This window comes from Heterocephalus glaber, unplaced genomic scaffold, assembly GCF_053883595.1.
Source record: "Heterocephalus glaber isolate CG9 unplaced genomic scaffold, H.glaber_assembly_v1.0 deba00001687, whole genome shotgun sequence".
Classification (NCBI taxonomy): Eukaryota; Metazoa; Chordata; class Mammalia; order Rodentia; family Bathyergidae; genus Heterocephalus; species Heterocephalus glaber.
In genome coordinates this window covers 2446220-2462563 of record NW_028258412.1, presented here as the reverse complement: position 1 = coordinate 2462563, position 16344 = coordinate 2446220, and the positions used below count along the sequence as shown (strand labels likewise).

Below are 16344 nucleotides of genomic sequence, written 5' to 3'. Positions count from 1 at the left end.
AATGAATGAATGAATATAAAGGCACATGCACAGACATTGCTGTACTCCCAGTGTCTGTGCAGGCCTTGTCAGGGCCTTTCCTACATGACATGGACAGATTCCAACACTCAGGCTCGACCCAGCCACCTCCCCCTCCTCCTTGCTCCCTTACCTTTGGCCCCAGCTCCCTTCTTCTCAAAGGCTGTACGCAGACGCTCGAGCACCACGCTGTCTTCGGAGCCCTCTGCCTGGACCTCCTCATCCAAGACCCAGAAAAGGCCCCTGGCATCCTCAGTGCGTCCTCCAGTGGGTAAGCGGACCTGGTGGGAGACCCAGGATACACTGAGGAGCCCTGATCCCAACAGTGGCCAGCTGTGGGCTTTCTTCCCACCAGCCAGAAGTGAGGCAGGATCCAAGCTGCCACAGTCAGCCTAGACTTATGCTCCCACTCACCCCAAGGCACTCATGGTTGAAGCCACAAAACTGTAGCAACCTCTCTGCTGCAAGGGGTCTGAATTCTGCCTCTGTCTTTAATTCCTGTGTGGCCTTGGGCAACTTACTTGACCTCTCTGAACCTCTTTTCCCCCTTTGCAAAATGGAGAGCAGAAATACCTTCCTCAGAAGGCTGCAGTAAGGATTTAGTGAGGGGAAGCCTTCTGTAAATTGCATATACACAGATAGCTGGTCTATTTGTGTATTGCCAAACATGAAAAGATTGATTCTCTCCTTGTCCCTTCCTCTTAGAACTCTTTGTATTTTTCCAAACTAAAATCTTGGAGAATGAATTTAAAAATAAAACCAGCACTCAAAGAACATTTTGGAAGAGAAAGTGAACTTGATTCAATAGCACAGACATGGAATTTTAAATCTAGGCACTATCTTCAGCATCCATCCAAGCAACTCTATAATTTTGCTTATGGGAAACAGAGAGGCCTGGGGAGTTTCAAGGGCTTATTCGAGGGCCCACAAGGAATTGGCTCAACCAAAAAGGACACTGAGTAGTTATGGAGGAAATGGGATGTGGACAGTGACCAACCATTCCAGTATGCCCAGGACCCAGGGCGGCCCATATATGCAGCTTTCAGAGCTAAGGTGGGGAGAGTCCTGTTCACAGCAGGACAGTGGCTGGGAGTGTTGGTCCACACCCCTCCGAGCTCCATAGAAGGCAAGGGACACATTCAGGCTTACACAGTGAGTCCAGAAGCAGAACTGCAACTGGATCCCAGGCATCCCAGGCCTATACCTTGGCCTTCTATGTTAGGGCTGAGGTGGACAGCTGGGCAAAGTAGCCACTTGAAACCACAGCCCAATGGACTGTGGTTTGGGGACTACACCACTCTTCCCAACTAACAGTACTGAGTGGTCTCTTTGGGCTTGATCTTTCCAAGACCAGGCACAGGCGAAGAAGTAGGTGGGGAGAGGATGACCCAGAGAGCTGCCAGCAAGAAGCACAACATGGCAGACACCAGGGCTTGTGAAGGAAGGGGCTTTGCAAGGACAGATACAGCTCATTGTGTGGCAAGAGGAGGCTTGGAGGCCAACTGTGGTTACTGGGAGACAAGGGATGAGAAGGGCGACCTGAGGTGTCCAATGGCAGGGGAAAGGCCAATTGTGGGATACGGCTGTGTGCCACAATCTGTGCCACGAGTTGCCTGTGCAGCATCTCACTGACAGGCACCACCCAGGGAAAAGCATCATTCCCATTTTGGAGATGAGAAAATGGAAGCTCAGAGAGGTGAAGCAATGTTCCCAAGGTCACCAAGAGTGGACCCACACCTGGCAGGTTCCACAGCCTGAGCATTTTCACACCAAAATGTAAAGGGCAAAAAAAATAATAAAAGTCAAGGGAAAGGGTCAATGGTCTAAGACAAGGTTAAGCCAAGGTCAATAAGTGGATTCTAGGCCATCCCTCCCCCCAACCTCCACTTCCCAGAGCTCCCTGTCTTTTCCAGGCCAGCATCTTTTTCTGAAGGTGCCTGGTCTTCCCAGAGCAGAGTAGCTGGAGGATCCTGAGGTACCCCAGCTCTGACCATAGGCCCCCAGTGGGTGCTTTCTAAGATGGGGACTCAGGCATAAAGTTGCACAGTGGTTCTCACTCCAAGTTCATTTCTGTTCCAGACTAATCAATGCAGGACCTAGGGGAGAGGGTGTCCCAAATGTGCATCTCTAACAAACCCAGGGGGATTCCAGGTGTAGACAGTGTGAAGAATTTGGTAGCTTAAAGACTCATATCTTCCAATATTTTATTAAAAATGTCACATCTGGGAAACTTAGTCCCTAGGTCTCTTGTTACCTGGGAGGGATTCTGATCCACAATAGCCACAGTAGTCCCTGGGGAGAACTCTGGGAGGTCACAGGGCACAGGAATGCCTTCCTAAAAAAATCACAGAATGTAAAAGTTAGCTCCTTCAGTGAGCTGGGTCAGGCAGAAAACTTCTAGGGGAAAAAAGGAAATGAGGACTTTCATCATTACTGTGATGGTTAACCTTGATTGTCAACTTGATTGTCCTGAGAGATGCCTAGATTAGTGAAGAACACTTCTGAGTGTGTCTAGATGGGTCATAAGGGCATGGTTCTGGGCACTGTGTCTGCTCCTGGCCCCTTTCTCTTAGCTTCTTCCCTATTTCTTCATTTCCTGTCTGCCATGAGGTGAGCAGCTTTCCTCTGCCACAGTGTTTCTACCTTGGAGCCCACCAACTGTGGATTGAAACTTCTGAAAACATGAACCATTAAATCAACCTCTCCTCGTTCAAGTTGCAAGTGTCAAGTATTTTTTCCCAGCAAGGGTAAAGCTAATACTTCTCAGCGTTTCTTTTAAAAATTACTTTTTAAATTTGTAGTGAAACATATATAACATTAATTTTGCCACCTTAATAATTTCTAAATGTATGAGTTGAAGGTATTAAGTGCATTCATGGTGCATGCAACCTTTACCACTATCCATCTCCACAGATTTTAAAAAATGAAATTGTATGAATTGTACATATTAATGAGGTTCAGTGTGATATTTCAATATATGCATACAGTGTGCACTGAACTTTTCATCTTGCAAAATCAAAACTCTAGCTGTTAAACAATTCTTCCATTCTTTCCCTACAACATCCCAATCCTCGTAACTATTTTACTTTCTATCTCTGAATTTGACTGCTCTAAGTATCTCATACATACCATATTTGCCCTTTGGTGACTGGCTTATATCACTCAAGATTCTTCCATGTTGGAGGTGTCAGAACTGCCTTCCTGAAGACTGAATACTCCATCAGTTGTACACACTGCATTTGGCTTATGTGGTTATCCACTGATGGAGATGTGGATTACATTCACCTTTCAGCTATGGAGAATAGTGCTGCTATGAACAGGGATGTGCAGATATCTCTTCAAGAACTTCCTTTCAATTATTTTAGGTATATACCCAGAAGTGGAATTGCTAGATCATCAATAATTCTATTCTTAACTCTTTGAGGAACTCCCCTATTGTTACATGCAGTGACTGCACTGATTTTCATTTTCAACAACTATGGGCAGGGCTTCAAATTATCCCATGTTTTCAACACCTGAGGCTTTCATGTGTGTGTGTGTGTGTGTGTGTGTGTGTGTGTGTGTGTGTTTTGTTGTTACAGTAGCCATCCTAATGCGTGGTATCTCTCTGCAGCTCTGATTTGCATTTCCCTCATGATTAGTAATATCAACCATCTTTCCATGCATTTAGTGACCATTTGCATGTCTGCTTTGGAGAAATCTCTATATGCATCATTTGCTACTTTGAGCTTATTTTGTTTTCACTACCTCTCAGCCTTTATGTGAGAAGAAACACTGTAGATCACCATGCCAGTACTATCCTGATGTTGTTCATCATGTGGGGTCATCAGCAATCATACAGGAACTTCATCAGAAACTAGTATTTCAGGGAAAGGGAAGGAAGGGAAGGGAAGGTAATCAGGAGGGAAGATATGATCAAAGTATGTCACACATATGTATGAAAATTCACAACAAAACTCTTTATTCTATACAATTAATATGTGCTAATTTCAAAGGAAACTGATAATTCAGTACAAACTTTTAAAATATTTGCAGAGCACGTAGTAAATCCTAGTCTGAGAACCCAGTGCTGGAAGAAAAAAATAGAAATATGGATAATAATAGCTGCCATTAAATGTAACAAGAAATATCCGACAATGTTGTGTACCTTAGATGTTCATCACAGTGTTGTTTGTATCTTAAACTTGGAATTCACCCAGAGATCGGTAAAAGACTTACTATAGAATCAGATATAACCACTGAAATGCATGTCTACTAAATTAGTAAATGGAGCAGGGAAATATAATTTAAGGCCATGAGAAAAATAGCAGACTACAAAATCATGTGTAGAAAGGATAGGAAATCCATACAGAAGACAATATGTGGAAAAATGACTGGTATAAAGTACAGAGATCAGTGACAATGGTTGCTTCTGTGTAGTGGGGATGAAGGAAACGTTCCTTTCTGTTTCTTTTTATTTATATCAACTTTCTAGTTTTTAATAAAAATCCTGCATTATTTTAATAATAGAAATAAGTGAAACATTACAACTGACAGTTGCTACTTTATATTGAATCCTAACACTGAGTAGGCACTCTCTATCCTACTTCATTAAATGCTCAAAACAGCTACTTTAAGGAATGTGATAAAATTGTTTTTAAAATAACTTAGCTCTCTGCATCACATCCCTGTACCAGTGCTCTTTGCAGACTGACACTGCAGCTTTACTATTAAGAAGTGAAGCCAATTTCTTTCCTCCTTGAATCACAGCTCAGCCTTGGACTTAGTCTGACCAGAGTCTGCAGAAGTGACCCCATGTCAGCTCCAAGTCAAGGGCTCAAGGTGCTCTGCACACTTCTTCTGATGGTCCTGGAACTCCCTTTGGCACATGAGACACACCTGGGCTAGCCTGCTGGAGGCTGAGGCATCAGGGAGCACAGACAGGCTATAAATTCACCACTAGAGGACATCTAGATAAATTATGCAGCCCAGCAGGAGTCAACAGAGCCACCTTCCCAACTTACACCTGATCACAGACTCAAGAGCTGACCCACCCAAGCTGCCCAGGCTTCCCAGAGACTTGTGAGCAACAACAAAAAAGTTTTTTAAAGCCACCATATTTGGAGGTAGCTTGTGGAGCCCTATAATGGAAAATGGTAACTGACACAGGAGGATTATTATTTCTATTTTCCATGTAAAGAAATTAATTATCAGGTGAACATTCCAAGCCACCATACCACCACCACGAGCACAGAGAGGCAGAGCTGCCACCAGCGCACAGGAGGCGAACCTTCTGGACCATCGTACCACCACCCGCAGCACCAAGGAGATGAACCATGCAGCAACCACAGCACACCTCCTCCCACATTGAAATGAGAAGACGTGTAAACAAGTCTCAAAACCAGACTCCCAGATCCCCTAAAGCAACCCCAAAGGGAAAAGAGATGGAACAATCTGATACTCAACCACCTGGACTCCCTGAACTGGCGATGAAAGAGGATCTGGAAAAAATGAAATCAAAAATAATTTCTCAGATATCAGGAGATTGTGCCCATAGTGCAATACATGATTAAAAAATCTAGAGAGGACACAGATAAAAAAAAAATACAGGAGCTGAGAAACATTCTGAGGAGCATAGGAAACAAAAGGAATCCATAAAAAAAATGCAACCAGATATCCAGGAGATTAAAAACTCCATTGAAAGTTTACACAGCAGAATGAGCCAATGTGAGGTCAGAATTTCAGATATAGAAGATAAGATTGCAATTAGTGACCAGGAAAAGAAAAATTGCTTTAAAATAATAGTTTGATATAATTTATCAGTTAAAATGTTTATGAGCCTGCTGTTGTCATATAGGTAGGTTTTCAAGCTAGGAATATACTTTCTTTAATAGGTGCTATTCAAATTTTATATTTCCTCCAGAGTTAGTTTCATTAATTTGTCTTCCAAGGTACTTCTTAGAAGTTGTCAAATTTATTTCAAAAACGATTTTTGTAATATGCTTTCTATATCCTTTTAAATTCTGTAAAATCTGTGGTAATGTCTCCTAGATCTTAATATTGTAATTTAAAAAATGTATAACTGATATTGTGTAACAGGAAGAAAAGGTCTAAAAGAGCAAGGGAATTGGGAGGGGTAGGGGAAGGGAAAAAAGGGAAAGGAAAAAATATGAGAAAAGGAAAAAAATGGAAACAAGGTCTTTGCGAATAGGGAAGGGTGGAGGGGGTGAAGGGAGGGCAAGGGAAGGGGGAAAAAATAAGAACCAAGAGACTCATGTAATGGTACAAGATCCCAATGATGAATGTAACTGTATTTTATACCTAAAATGTACCAATAAAGTTAATGGGAAAAAAAACTAATAATAAGGGACCATAAGAAATCAATCCAGCAGCTGCTAGACAATGCAAAGAAGAATGACATGAATCTCATTGGAGTCAATAAAGAAACGAGAGAGTGCAGATGACATAAAAAAAACTGTTCACAGAAGTGATAGTAGAAAACTTCCCAAACAGGGGAAATGAACTTGACATACAGATAAGTGAGCCATATAGGACTTCAACTAGCTTTGATCAAAAAAAAAAAAATCTACACATAGGCATATAATAGTTAAGATTCCAGAAACCCAACAGAAGAAAAGAATTCTACAAGCAGTTAGAGAAAAGAAACAAATCAAATACAAAGGAAAGCCCATCAGAATCACAGCAGACTTCTCAATGCAAACCCTCAAGGACAGAAGAGCTTGGAGTGACATATTGCAAGCCCTAAAGGAAAACAGCCTTCAAACCAGAGTGATGTACCCTGAAAAACTATCTTTCAAAATGGATGGAGAAATAAGATACTTTCATGACAAAGAGCACCTTAGGAACTCCTTGAATACCAAACCAGCACTCCAAAAAATTTTTAACAATATCCTAGGAAAAGACAATGAGTATCAAAACCCCGGGAAGCCCAGCAGAATGAATCCATCGAGCACAACAAGAAATTAAATGGAAAGGGGGAGAATCCAACAAAAAGAAAAAGTCATGACAATGATAAGTCAATACATAGCAGTTATAACCATCAATGTTAATGGTCTCAATTCACAAATCAAAAGAAATAGACTGGCAAAATGGGTCAAGAAGCAAGATCCAACAATATGTTGCACATGAAAACCACACTTAATTCTTAAAGAAACTCATACACTGAAAGTTAAAGGTGGAAAACAATACTACATGTGACAGGAGCCTGAAAAAAAGTAGGAGTAGCTATCCTCTTTGCAGATCAAGTGGATTTCAAACCAACACTGATTAAGAGAGACAAACAAGAACACTACAACCTTGTAAAGGGAACAATCCAAGAGGAAGAGATGACAATCATAAATATCTATGCACCAAACATGAGTGCGCCCAACAATATAAAGCAAACACTAATGGACATGAAAAATCAAATAAGCACTAAGACAATAGTATAGGGGAACCTCAATACCCCACTGTCACAGATAGATAGATCAACTACACAAAACATAAGTAATAAAATACCAGAACTCAATCAAACTCTTGAACAAATGAACTTAACAGGTGCTTACAGAGTGTCCCACCCCACAAAATCAGAATACACATTCTTTTCAGCTGCACATGGTTCATTCTCCAAAATAGACCACATACTCGGTCACAGAACATGTTTAAGTAAGTGCAAAGGAAATGAATTTATCCCCTGTATATCATCAGACCACAATGCAATGAAATTGGAGATCAATAGCAAAAGAAACCACAAAAATTTCATAAACACATACAAATTGAACAACACACTTCTGAATAACCAGTGGGTCACAGAGGAAATTAAAGAAGAAATCAGACAGTTCCTACAATTAAATGACAATGACAATACAACATATAGGAATCTATGGGGCACTATGAAAGCTGTTTTAAAGGGAATTTCATAGCAGTGAATAATCACATTAGGAAAACAGAGCGAGCCCAATTACACAACCTGATGCTGAACCTCAGGCTTCTGGAAAAAGAAGAGCAGGACAAACCCAAAGCTCATACAAGGGTGAAAATTATAAAGATTAGAGCAGAAATCAATTCAATGGGGACTAAGAGAATAATACAAAAAATCAATGAAGCTAAGAGTTGGTTCTTTGAAAGAATCAACAAAATTGACAAACCCTTAGCCAATCTTATCAGAAAAAGGAAAGAAAAGGCCCAAATCCATGCAATTAGGAGTGAAAAGGATGAAATTACAATGGACCCAGCAGAAATCCAGAGGATCATTAATACCTACTTCGAGAACCTATATGCCAATAAGATGGAAAACACAGAAGAAATGGACAGATTCCTAGATCCATATGAATGAGCAAAGTTGAACGAAGAAGACCTAAAAATTCTAAACAACCCATTATCAATCAATGAAATTGAAAACGTAATAAAAAACTTACCAACTAAGAAAAGCCTGGGTCCTGATGGTTTCACTGCTGAATTCTACAAGACATTTAGAGAGGAACTACTGCCACTACTGCTTAAACTCTTCAATGAAATTGAAAGGGAAACAATACTCCTGAATTCATTCCTGGAAGCAAGCATCACCTTGATCCCCAAAGCAGAGAAAGACCCAACTGAAAAAGAGAACTATAGGCCAATCTCACTAATGAACATAGATGCAAAAATCATTAATAAGATACTGGGAAACAGAATGCAGAAGATCATCAAGAAGATCATACACCCTGATCAAGTGGGATTCATCCCAGGGATGCAGGGATGGTTCAATATATGCAAATCAATCAATGTAATACACTATATCAATAGAGCCAAGGACAAAAACCATATGATTATCTCAATAGATGCAGAAAAAGTATTTCACAAAATCCAACATGCACTTATGGTAGAAATCCTACAAAGAATTGGAATGGACAATCTCTACCTCAATCTGATAAAAGCCATCTATGAAAAACCAACTGCCAATATCATACTAAATGGTCAAAAACTGAAATCCTTCACTCTAAAATCAGGAACAAGACAAGGATGTCCACTATCACCACTCCTGTTCGATATAGTCTTGGAAACATTAGCCACGGCAATTAGACAAGAAAAAGAAATAAAAGGAATAAAGATAGGAAATGAAGAAGTCAAACTGTCATTATTTGCTGATGACATGATACTCTATATAGAAGACCCCAAAAACTCCACCAAAAGTCTTCTAGACTTAATAAACAAATTCAGTAATGTAGCTGGATACAAAGTCAACACACAAATATCAGTAGCTTTCCTCTATGCAAATAAGAGACTCACTGAGAGAGAAATAGGGCAAACAATTCCTTTCAGAGTAGCATCCAAAAAACTGAAATACCAAAGAATCAACCTAACAAAAGAAATCAAAGACCTCTGCTCTGAAAACTATAGCACTCTGAAAAGAGAGATTGAAGACAATATCAGAAAATGGAAAGACTTTCCTTGCTCCTGGGTAGGAAGAATCAACATAGTGAAAATGGCCATATTTCCAAAACTGCAATACAGATTCAGTACAATCCCAATTGAAATCCCAGCAGCATACTTCACAGACCTTGAGAAAACAATCCAAAAATTCATTTGGAACAAGAAGAGACCTAGGATAGCAAAAGCAATTCTAGGTAACAGAGCCATGGCAGGGGATATCACAATCCCTAACTTGAAGCTATACCACAAAGCTACTGTGATAAAAACAGCATGGGACTGGTAAAGAAACAGACCTGAGGACCAGTGGAACAGATTAGAAGATGCAGAAACAACTCCAGACACACTCAGCCACCTCATATTCAACAAAGGAGCCAAACACCCTCACTGGAGGAAAGATAGCCTCTTTAATAAATGGTGCTGGAAAAATTGGGTTTCAACTTGCCAAAGACTAAAACTAGACCTACATCTCTCACCATGCATTAAACTAAAATTGAAATGGATTAAAGATCTAAATTTTAAAACAGAAACACTAAACCAGCTTGAAGAGTGTTTAGGAAGAACTCTTGAAGACATTGGTGTAGGAAAAGATTTTATGAACAAATTTCAGTTGCCCATGAATTAGCACAATCAACAAGTGGGATCTCTTCTTACTAAAAAACCTTCTGCACAACAAGAGAAACCACCAACAGTGTGAAGAGACAACCCACAATGTGGGAAAAAATTTTCACCAGCTGTCCCTCAGACAAACATCTACTATCTTGAATCCATAAATAACTTTAAAACATCAGACCTCCCAAATTTAAAGACCCAATCCAAAAATGGGCATCTAATATGAACAGACATTTCTCAAACAAAGAAGTAGAAATAGCAAATAAACATATGAAAAAATGTTCAATATCACTGGTCATTCAAGAGGTGCAGATGAAAACAACACTGAGATCCTACCTCACCCGAGAAAGAATGGCTGCTATCAAGAAATCAACCAATAACAAATGTAAAGGTGCAAATTTCCACTGATGAATGTCATTATATTGTATACCTAAAAAGGAACCAATAAAATTAATTTTTAAAAAAAGAAATTAGTGGTCAGAAAGAGGGAATGACTTTCCTAAGGCCACACAAACCAAAAAGTAACTGGTTGGATCAGATGCTATTAACATTATTTGCTAGAGATCTATCCGAGTCAATGAGTTTTTTGACTGCTACATGGGCTCCAACCAGAGAAATTACTGTAATTTCAATACTCATTATCCTATGGATGAATGATAATATGGGCATTTCTAATATTTTTCCATTAACACTTATTGGAGTCAAAGTGGTCACCTTCAAAAAATGAAGGAGATATGGTTTGGGGATCTGGGGTTCTACCAGGGTTCTCATAGTCATCTGGCTGGTGGCTGCATGCATATCTTCATTTGGATAAATTCACTGAGCTGCACATTTGTGGTTTATATACTTTCCTGTGTTGCTATGGCTTGAATGTGTCCACTCCAAAGTACAGGTCTGCATGGCCAATGACATCATGTGATAATATTAAGAGGTGTAGCTTTCCCAAGGTGATTGGCCCACAAGGGCTTCAGGCCCTTATAAAAGAGGCTTCACTCAGCATTCACCTTTCTTGCCCTCCGCCTTCCAGGACAGACACTCTCTTCTGGAGGCAGCCCTGAGGTGCCATCCTTGAAGTAGAGAGCAGCCTCACCAGATACCACACCTTTTGGCACTTTGACCTCAGACTTCTAAGCCTCCAGAAGTAAGGAAATACATTTAGGTTTTTTATACAGTAGCTGATCTCAAGTATTCTGGTAAAAGCAGCACAAATCAGGTTAGGACATGTGTAAATGTTTGAAAAATTTTTTAAATGAGAGAAAGATTGAAAGAAACACATTTGTACATGGACCCAAATGTGTTCCTGGCTCACATATGTGCAGTTTCTATAAAGTGCCCCAAGAAGGGGACTGCTGGGTCATAGGGCACATGTGCCTTTGACTGCTGGAGACTGTCACCCTGTGCTCCACACGGGACTGCAGGCTGCTGTCTGCACCCAACCATAACACAGTAAGGGCCTCCCACACTAGGGAGGACACAGTGGCTCTGAGCCTGGGTATGGTGGGAGATGAGAGACAGATCATCCCAAAAGGGGCCAGCATGAGAACAAGGGTTGAGGAAGTCTCAGACTCCTGGGGATCCTGGACTGGGGTGGGGGAGCAGGAGGCAGTGGGTGGAAACTTGGTTATGCACAAAGATGGAGCAGTAGAGGCCAGGAAAACCACACATGAAATGGGACTGCTCTGTGGTGAATGGCACAGGGAAGTTGTGGGCTGCTGAGGGAGGGCTCACCATTTCTGCCTCCAAGCCCTGGCGAAGGTCCAACTCCAGCCTAGACATACCTCTTGGTATCGTTCCAGCACAGAGATGAAAGTCCGCTGATAGAAAAGCAGCTGGAGGCGCTCGTGAATGTAATTATGGCACAGCTCCTCAAAGGTTGCTGCCCGGTCCTTGCCCTGATGCCGGGGGTTCTGAAAGCCTGGAGAGTCTACAACCATGATGGAGGCCATGGAGAGATGATGGGAGGAGAAGGATCTAGGGAGAGGAGAGAGAGGCCCCAGTACGACATAGAATCCGAGAGCCCACTGGAACAAGACTCCCTTTCCCCACAGCACAGCTGGACAAACTGAAGCAGTGTGCTAGGTGGGTTTGGAGATCCAGCAGATATGGTTTTAGAACCAAGATCACTGCTTAAAAGCTGAATGACCTTGGGCAAGTTACTTAACCTCTCTGAGTATGGGTTTTCCCAACTGTTAAACAAGGATGGAAGTGAGTAGGCTGATCTCACAGATTGCAGTAAGGACTAAAGGAGTTGATGTGTAGAAAGAACCTCTCATGACACATGGACACAGGAAGGTTTCGGGAAATAGGACTTCTCTAGCAGGCCCAGAGGAATGGAGAAATGATCGACTTATAATAACCTGGAAAACTGGCTCCAAAGTTACAACTAGAGCTTCCTTTGGTTGCTCCAGTGGCACACTCAAACAAGAAAATCATTTTGTTCAGGGTATCCATTTACAAAGTTCTTTCAAGCTATCACTTCCTAGAATTCTCCTGATGAATCTGTCTGGGTGGACAGAGCAGGGTCTATTCCAATGAAAAAGCACAAATTAGGAGTTTTGGGTGTCAGTCATATTTGGGCTTCCCCCTTCTCTCTGCAATGGGCTATGTGTCTCTGCAGAGTTTCCCAACCTCTCTGAGCCTCAGCATGAAAGGGTTAATGATGAACAGGTGTGGTGGCAAAAGCTTGTAATCCAAGCACTTTTGGAGACCAAGAAAGACTGCAAGTTCATGGCCCGCACCAGCATGGGCAACTTAGCAACTTAGTGACCCTGTCTCAAATAAAATTTTTTAAATGTTGAGACATGTAGCTCAGTGAGAAGGCTCTGTCTTCAATCCCCATACTAAAAAAAAAAAAAAAAGGATTAATGACAGAGGCCAGCCGTGAGGGCCCCTGGTAGGACATTGGATAACTCATCCACCACTGTGAATGTGAAGTCTGCCATGTGGGCAGTGCTCAGGAAATGTCATTTGCATTATCATCATTAGCACGATCAGCTCACAGCTTGGGAGAAGGCTTGGTGTGAACCTTGGTTCTCTATTCTTCCTGCGGAGGTTTCGCATCTAATAAAGTATGAAGATAGAGATGACTCAGCTAACCTGGGGAAGCCAGGTACCTACTAGAGATTCATAAATGAGGGTTTGCTATTGACGCGTCCATTTTATAGATGTAGCCCCTGAGAACCCAAGCTGTGGAACAGTTGCCCTTGCAGGCTAATAGGGGCTCCTGTGCCTGAACTCATCTTCCACCCTTGCAACCCTCCAAGCACACATGATCCCCTCAGCTTCCGGATAATGTACCTGCGGTCTCTGATGGCAATTACTCCACCAGCGACAGACCAAGGGGCACCAACTTGGAGATTTCCAGCTTTCTATGGCTGTGTGCCAGCCTCATCCTTTGGCAGGATTTCAGAAGCCTAATTACGCTTCTTGCTCCCCCAGAGGAGGCAGGGAAACCTTTGCCCATGTTCTCCAGTGGCCCTGGTAGAACCACTTAAAGGGTTTCCAAAGATAAACTCAGAAGATGCCAATCGAGGCCCCAGGTGCCTGCAGCCTGGCAGGTGACCCTTGGAGACACAGTCATCCCAAAATCATACTCTGGTTTCTCCCTGTCCCCAGCAAGAAAAATGAGACAAATAAATGATAAGAACAACTGGACAGATAGGGAGACTCAAAGGCAAGAGGTAAGGGTGCAGCTTCTGCTGGCTCCAGCCTCCCTGCCTCATCTCCTCATCTGTCCAATGGGCTGATGTGAGACTACAAGAGATGAGGAAAAATAAACCACTGGAGTTTCCCCCAGTCTTTAGAAGACACCTAGAAGTCATCAGGTTTTATTGCTAGAATTTTTACTATCACTATGAAAAAGTTACTTCAATTCATTATTATTTTTTTAATCCTCACATCAACCCTGCAGAATAGAGCTGTTTCACAGGTGTGTAAAGGGAAGTCAGAGAGGTGAACAGATTCACTCAAGTCACAGAGGAATTTAAACCCACCACTGCTCATTAAGAATCCTCTTGTCTGTTCCAAAAATGCCATTCTGTGATTTATGTCTTGTATTCTAAATAATTACTTTGAAGATAATGATATACAGTGTATTAACTATTGTTATTCTCTTATTTTGCCATTAAATTTTGTTTTATTTTTTTCATAAAATAAAAAACAGTGCTTCTTGGCAAAAGGGAAAATATGCTATTCTGCAAAACTGCTCCACTGCAAGAGGCCTACGCTATGTGGGACAGAGGGGCATCATTACCTGTTGATGAGTGAGACCACAGCCACAAAGAGCTCCTGGTACAGGCCTGAGGCCATGCCCTCCACACACTCCGTGCCCGTCATTTTGAACCCTGCAGATGGGCGAGAGCCAAGGTCAAGATCCTGTAGTCACAACCATCCCCTAGGTCCAGAGTATAACTACAAAGAAGCAGGGGTGGCTTGACTGCAAAAATGTCCCTTTCCCCAGTCATGTCCCTCCATTGCTGAAGTAATGTGTCCACATTCTTAGGACAAAGTCCAAGTGACTTATAGCATAACCTGTACCTAAGGTCATTGCTATAGTATGGATCTGCAATGTCCCCCAAAGGTGCATGTATTAAAGGTTTGGTCCCTATTCCAAGGCACTACTGGGAGGTGGTGAAACCTTTAAGAAGTGGGGCATAGTGGGAGGTATCCAGCCCTTGAAGGGGCCAGTGGACCCTAGTCTCTTGTGCCTCATTTCCTGACCACAATGAGGTGAGCAGCTTCCTCTGCCATGTGCTCCCCCCAAGAAATATTGCCTTGCAACAGACCCAAAAACAACAGGGCCAAGGAACTAGGGGCTAAAACCTCTGAAACTATGAGCCAAAATAAGCCTTTTCTCTTTCTAAATTGGTTATCTCAGGTATTGTGTTACAGTAATGGAGAGCTAACATGGTCACCTCCTCAGGGAAGCCTTCCTTGACTACCACTACCACCATTAGACCAATTCCCAACTTTATTTGCTTTTTTACAATCAACTGTAGCCAACTATTCACTTGTGTGTTTATTTTATTAACCTGTGTCTCCCTCACGTGGTTGGGAGTGCCCTAAAGTTAGGAACTGTCCTTGAGTTTTTTGGTGTTTAAATCCCCAGTGTCTGGCATGTAGTAAGAATATAGTAAATGTTTGCTGTTCTCATTTTCCAGAAGGAAATTTAACAATTTTATATCAGAAGCTATAATTTATTCATATACTGGGGCTCATTCTTTGTCTCTTATTGTAATGAAATATTCTGAGAAACAAAGATGCCTGTACACATAGGTTCTTCCAATTGTTGGTTAAATTGGCAAGATCAATTTTTGAAACAGCATCAATGCCCCACAATAGCAAATGGGTAAGATAATTTGTAGTCCGTTTGTGCAAAGCAATGCGCCTAGTCAGGTGAGGAAAATAAAGAGGAGTTTGGGAAAGTGCCCACCTATAATGTTAGGGGGAATAGAAAAGCTTACAAAACTGTAATTTCAGTTGTGGTCTCCATTTTGCTTAAACATATATGTGCTTGTGTGCATTCCATTAAAATAACCAGCCTTGATTGGCTATATGAAATAAAGCAGAGTAGGGGACGGGAGGGTCAGATCACAAAAAGTCCTCATCCTCAAGTTTGAGTTCCATCCACAGAATTAGAAACCCAGCTTCCAAATCTACACGCACTAGTGCCTAAAGAAATCCTTCTGCTCGTACATTCTAGGCAACCCAGTGCAGCCCCCAAAGCACTTCCCATCCCTCCATTTACTTCACCCCCACCCTGGGCTGTTGCTAGGCAACACACAGCCTCCCTGTATCTCTCCCAAGCCTGCAGGTCCCCTGCCTGATTAATGTCTACCCAAGACCTGGGCCTGAGAGGCTGACTCAGATTCACAAACCCATATGTGTATCTATGCATGTGTGCAGCATGTATGCCCATGTCCAAGTGTGTTTACGCATGGGTATGTATGTGTGTAGTGTGTGGCTGTGCATGTGTCTGCAATTATATTTCGTTTATCTCTGCACTGGTGTCATGTGCCTGAATGTGTATGTACTGTACATTGGCGCCCAGGTGCTCTATGCATGTGTTTGTGCTTGTGTGAAAATACACAAGTGTACTATGCACATTTAAGCATGTGCATGTGCATATACATTAGAAAAGGTGCAAGCAGACCACAGCTCACTTGAGAGCACAGGTCTGGAGGAAACTGTAAGAGGCCAATAGAGTCATAGTGCCATCAGCCACCCAGCTGAAGTCCCTGGAAGGTGGAGACAGCTCTGAGGACCCAAGGGAGTTCTAAGAGATGCCCCCAATACCACAGTCTAGAATGATCCCACTCCATAATTCCA

General features: G+C 42.0%; 1 protein-coding gene across 4 annotated transcripts in view; it reads right to left on the bottom strand.

Annotated features, from left to right (window-relative positions):
• Window positions 1-16344, bottom strand: part of Myo18b (myosin XVIIIB) — a 280964-nt gene that overhangs the window by 196219 nt on the left and 68401 nt on the right. For all 4 annotated transcript variants that reach the window (XR_015446186.1, XM_087198064.1, XM_087198065.1 and 1 more), the window contains exons 14-17: window positions 14270-14360; window positions 11796-11988; window positions 2273-2353; window positions 152-299 (exon numbers count right to left, since the gene is read on the bottom strand). Coding sequence is in view for 3 of the 4 variants with exons in the window: in XM_087198064.1 (XP_087054190.1) it covers window positions 152-299; window positions 2273-2353; window positions 11796-11988; window positions 14270-14360 (513 nt within the window). In the remaining variant the exon portion in view is untranslated. The remainder of the gene's footprint in view (window positions 1-151; window positions 300-2272; window positions 2354-11795; window positions 11989-14269; window positions 14361-16344) is intronic.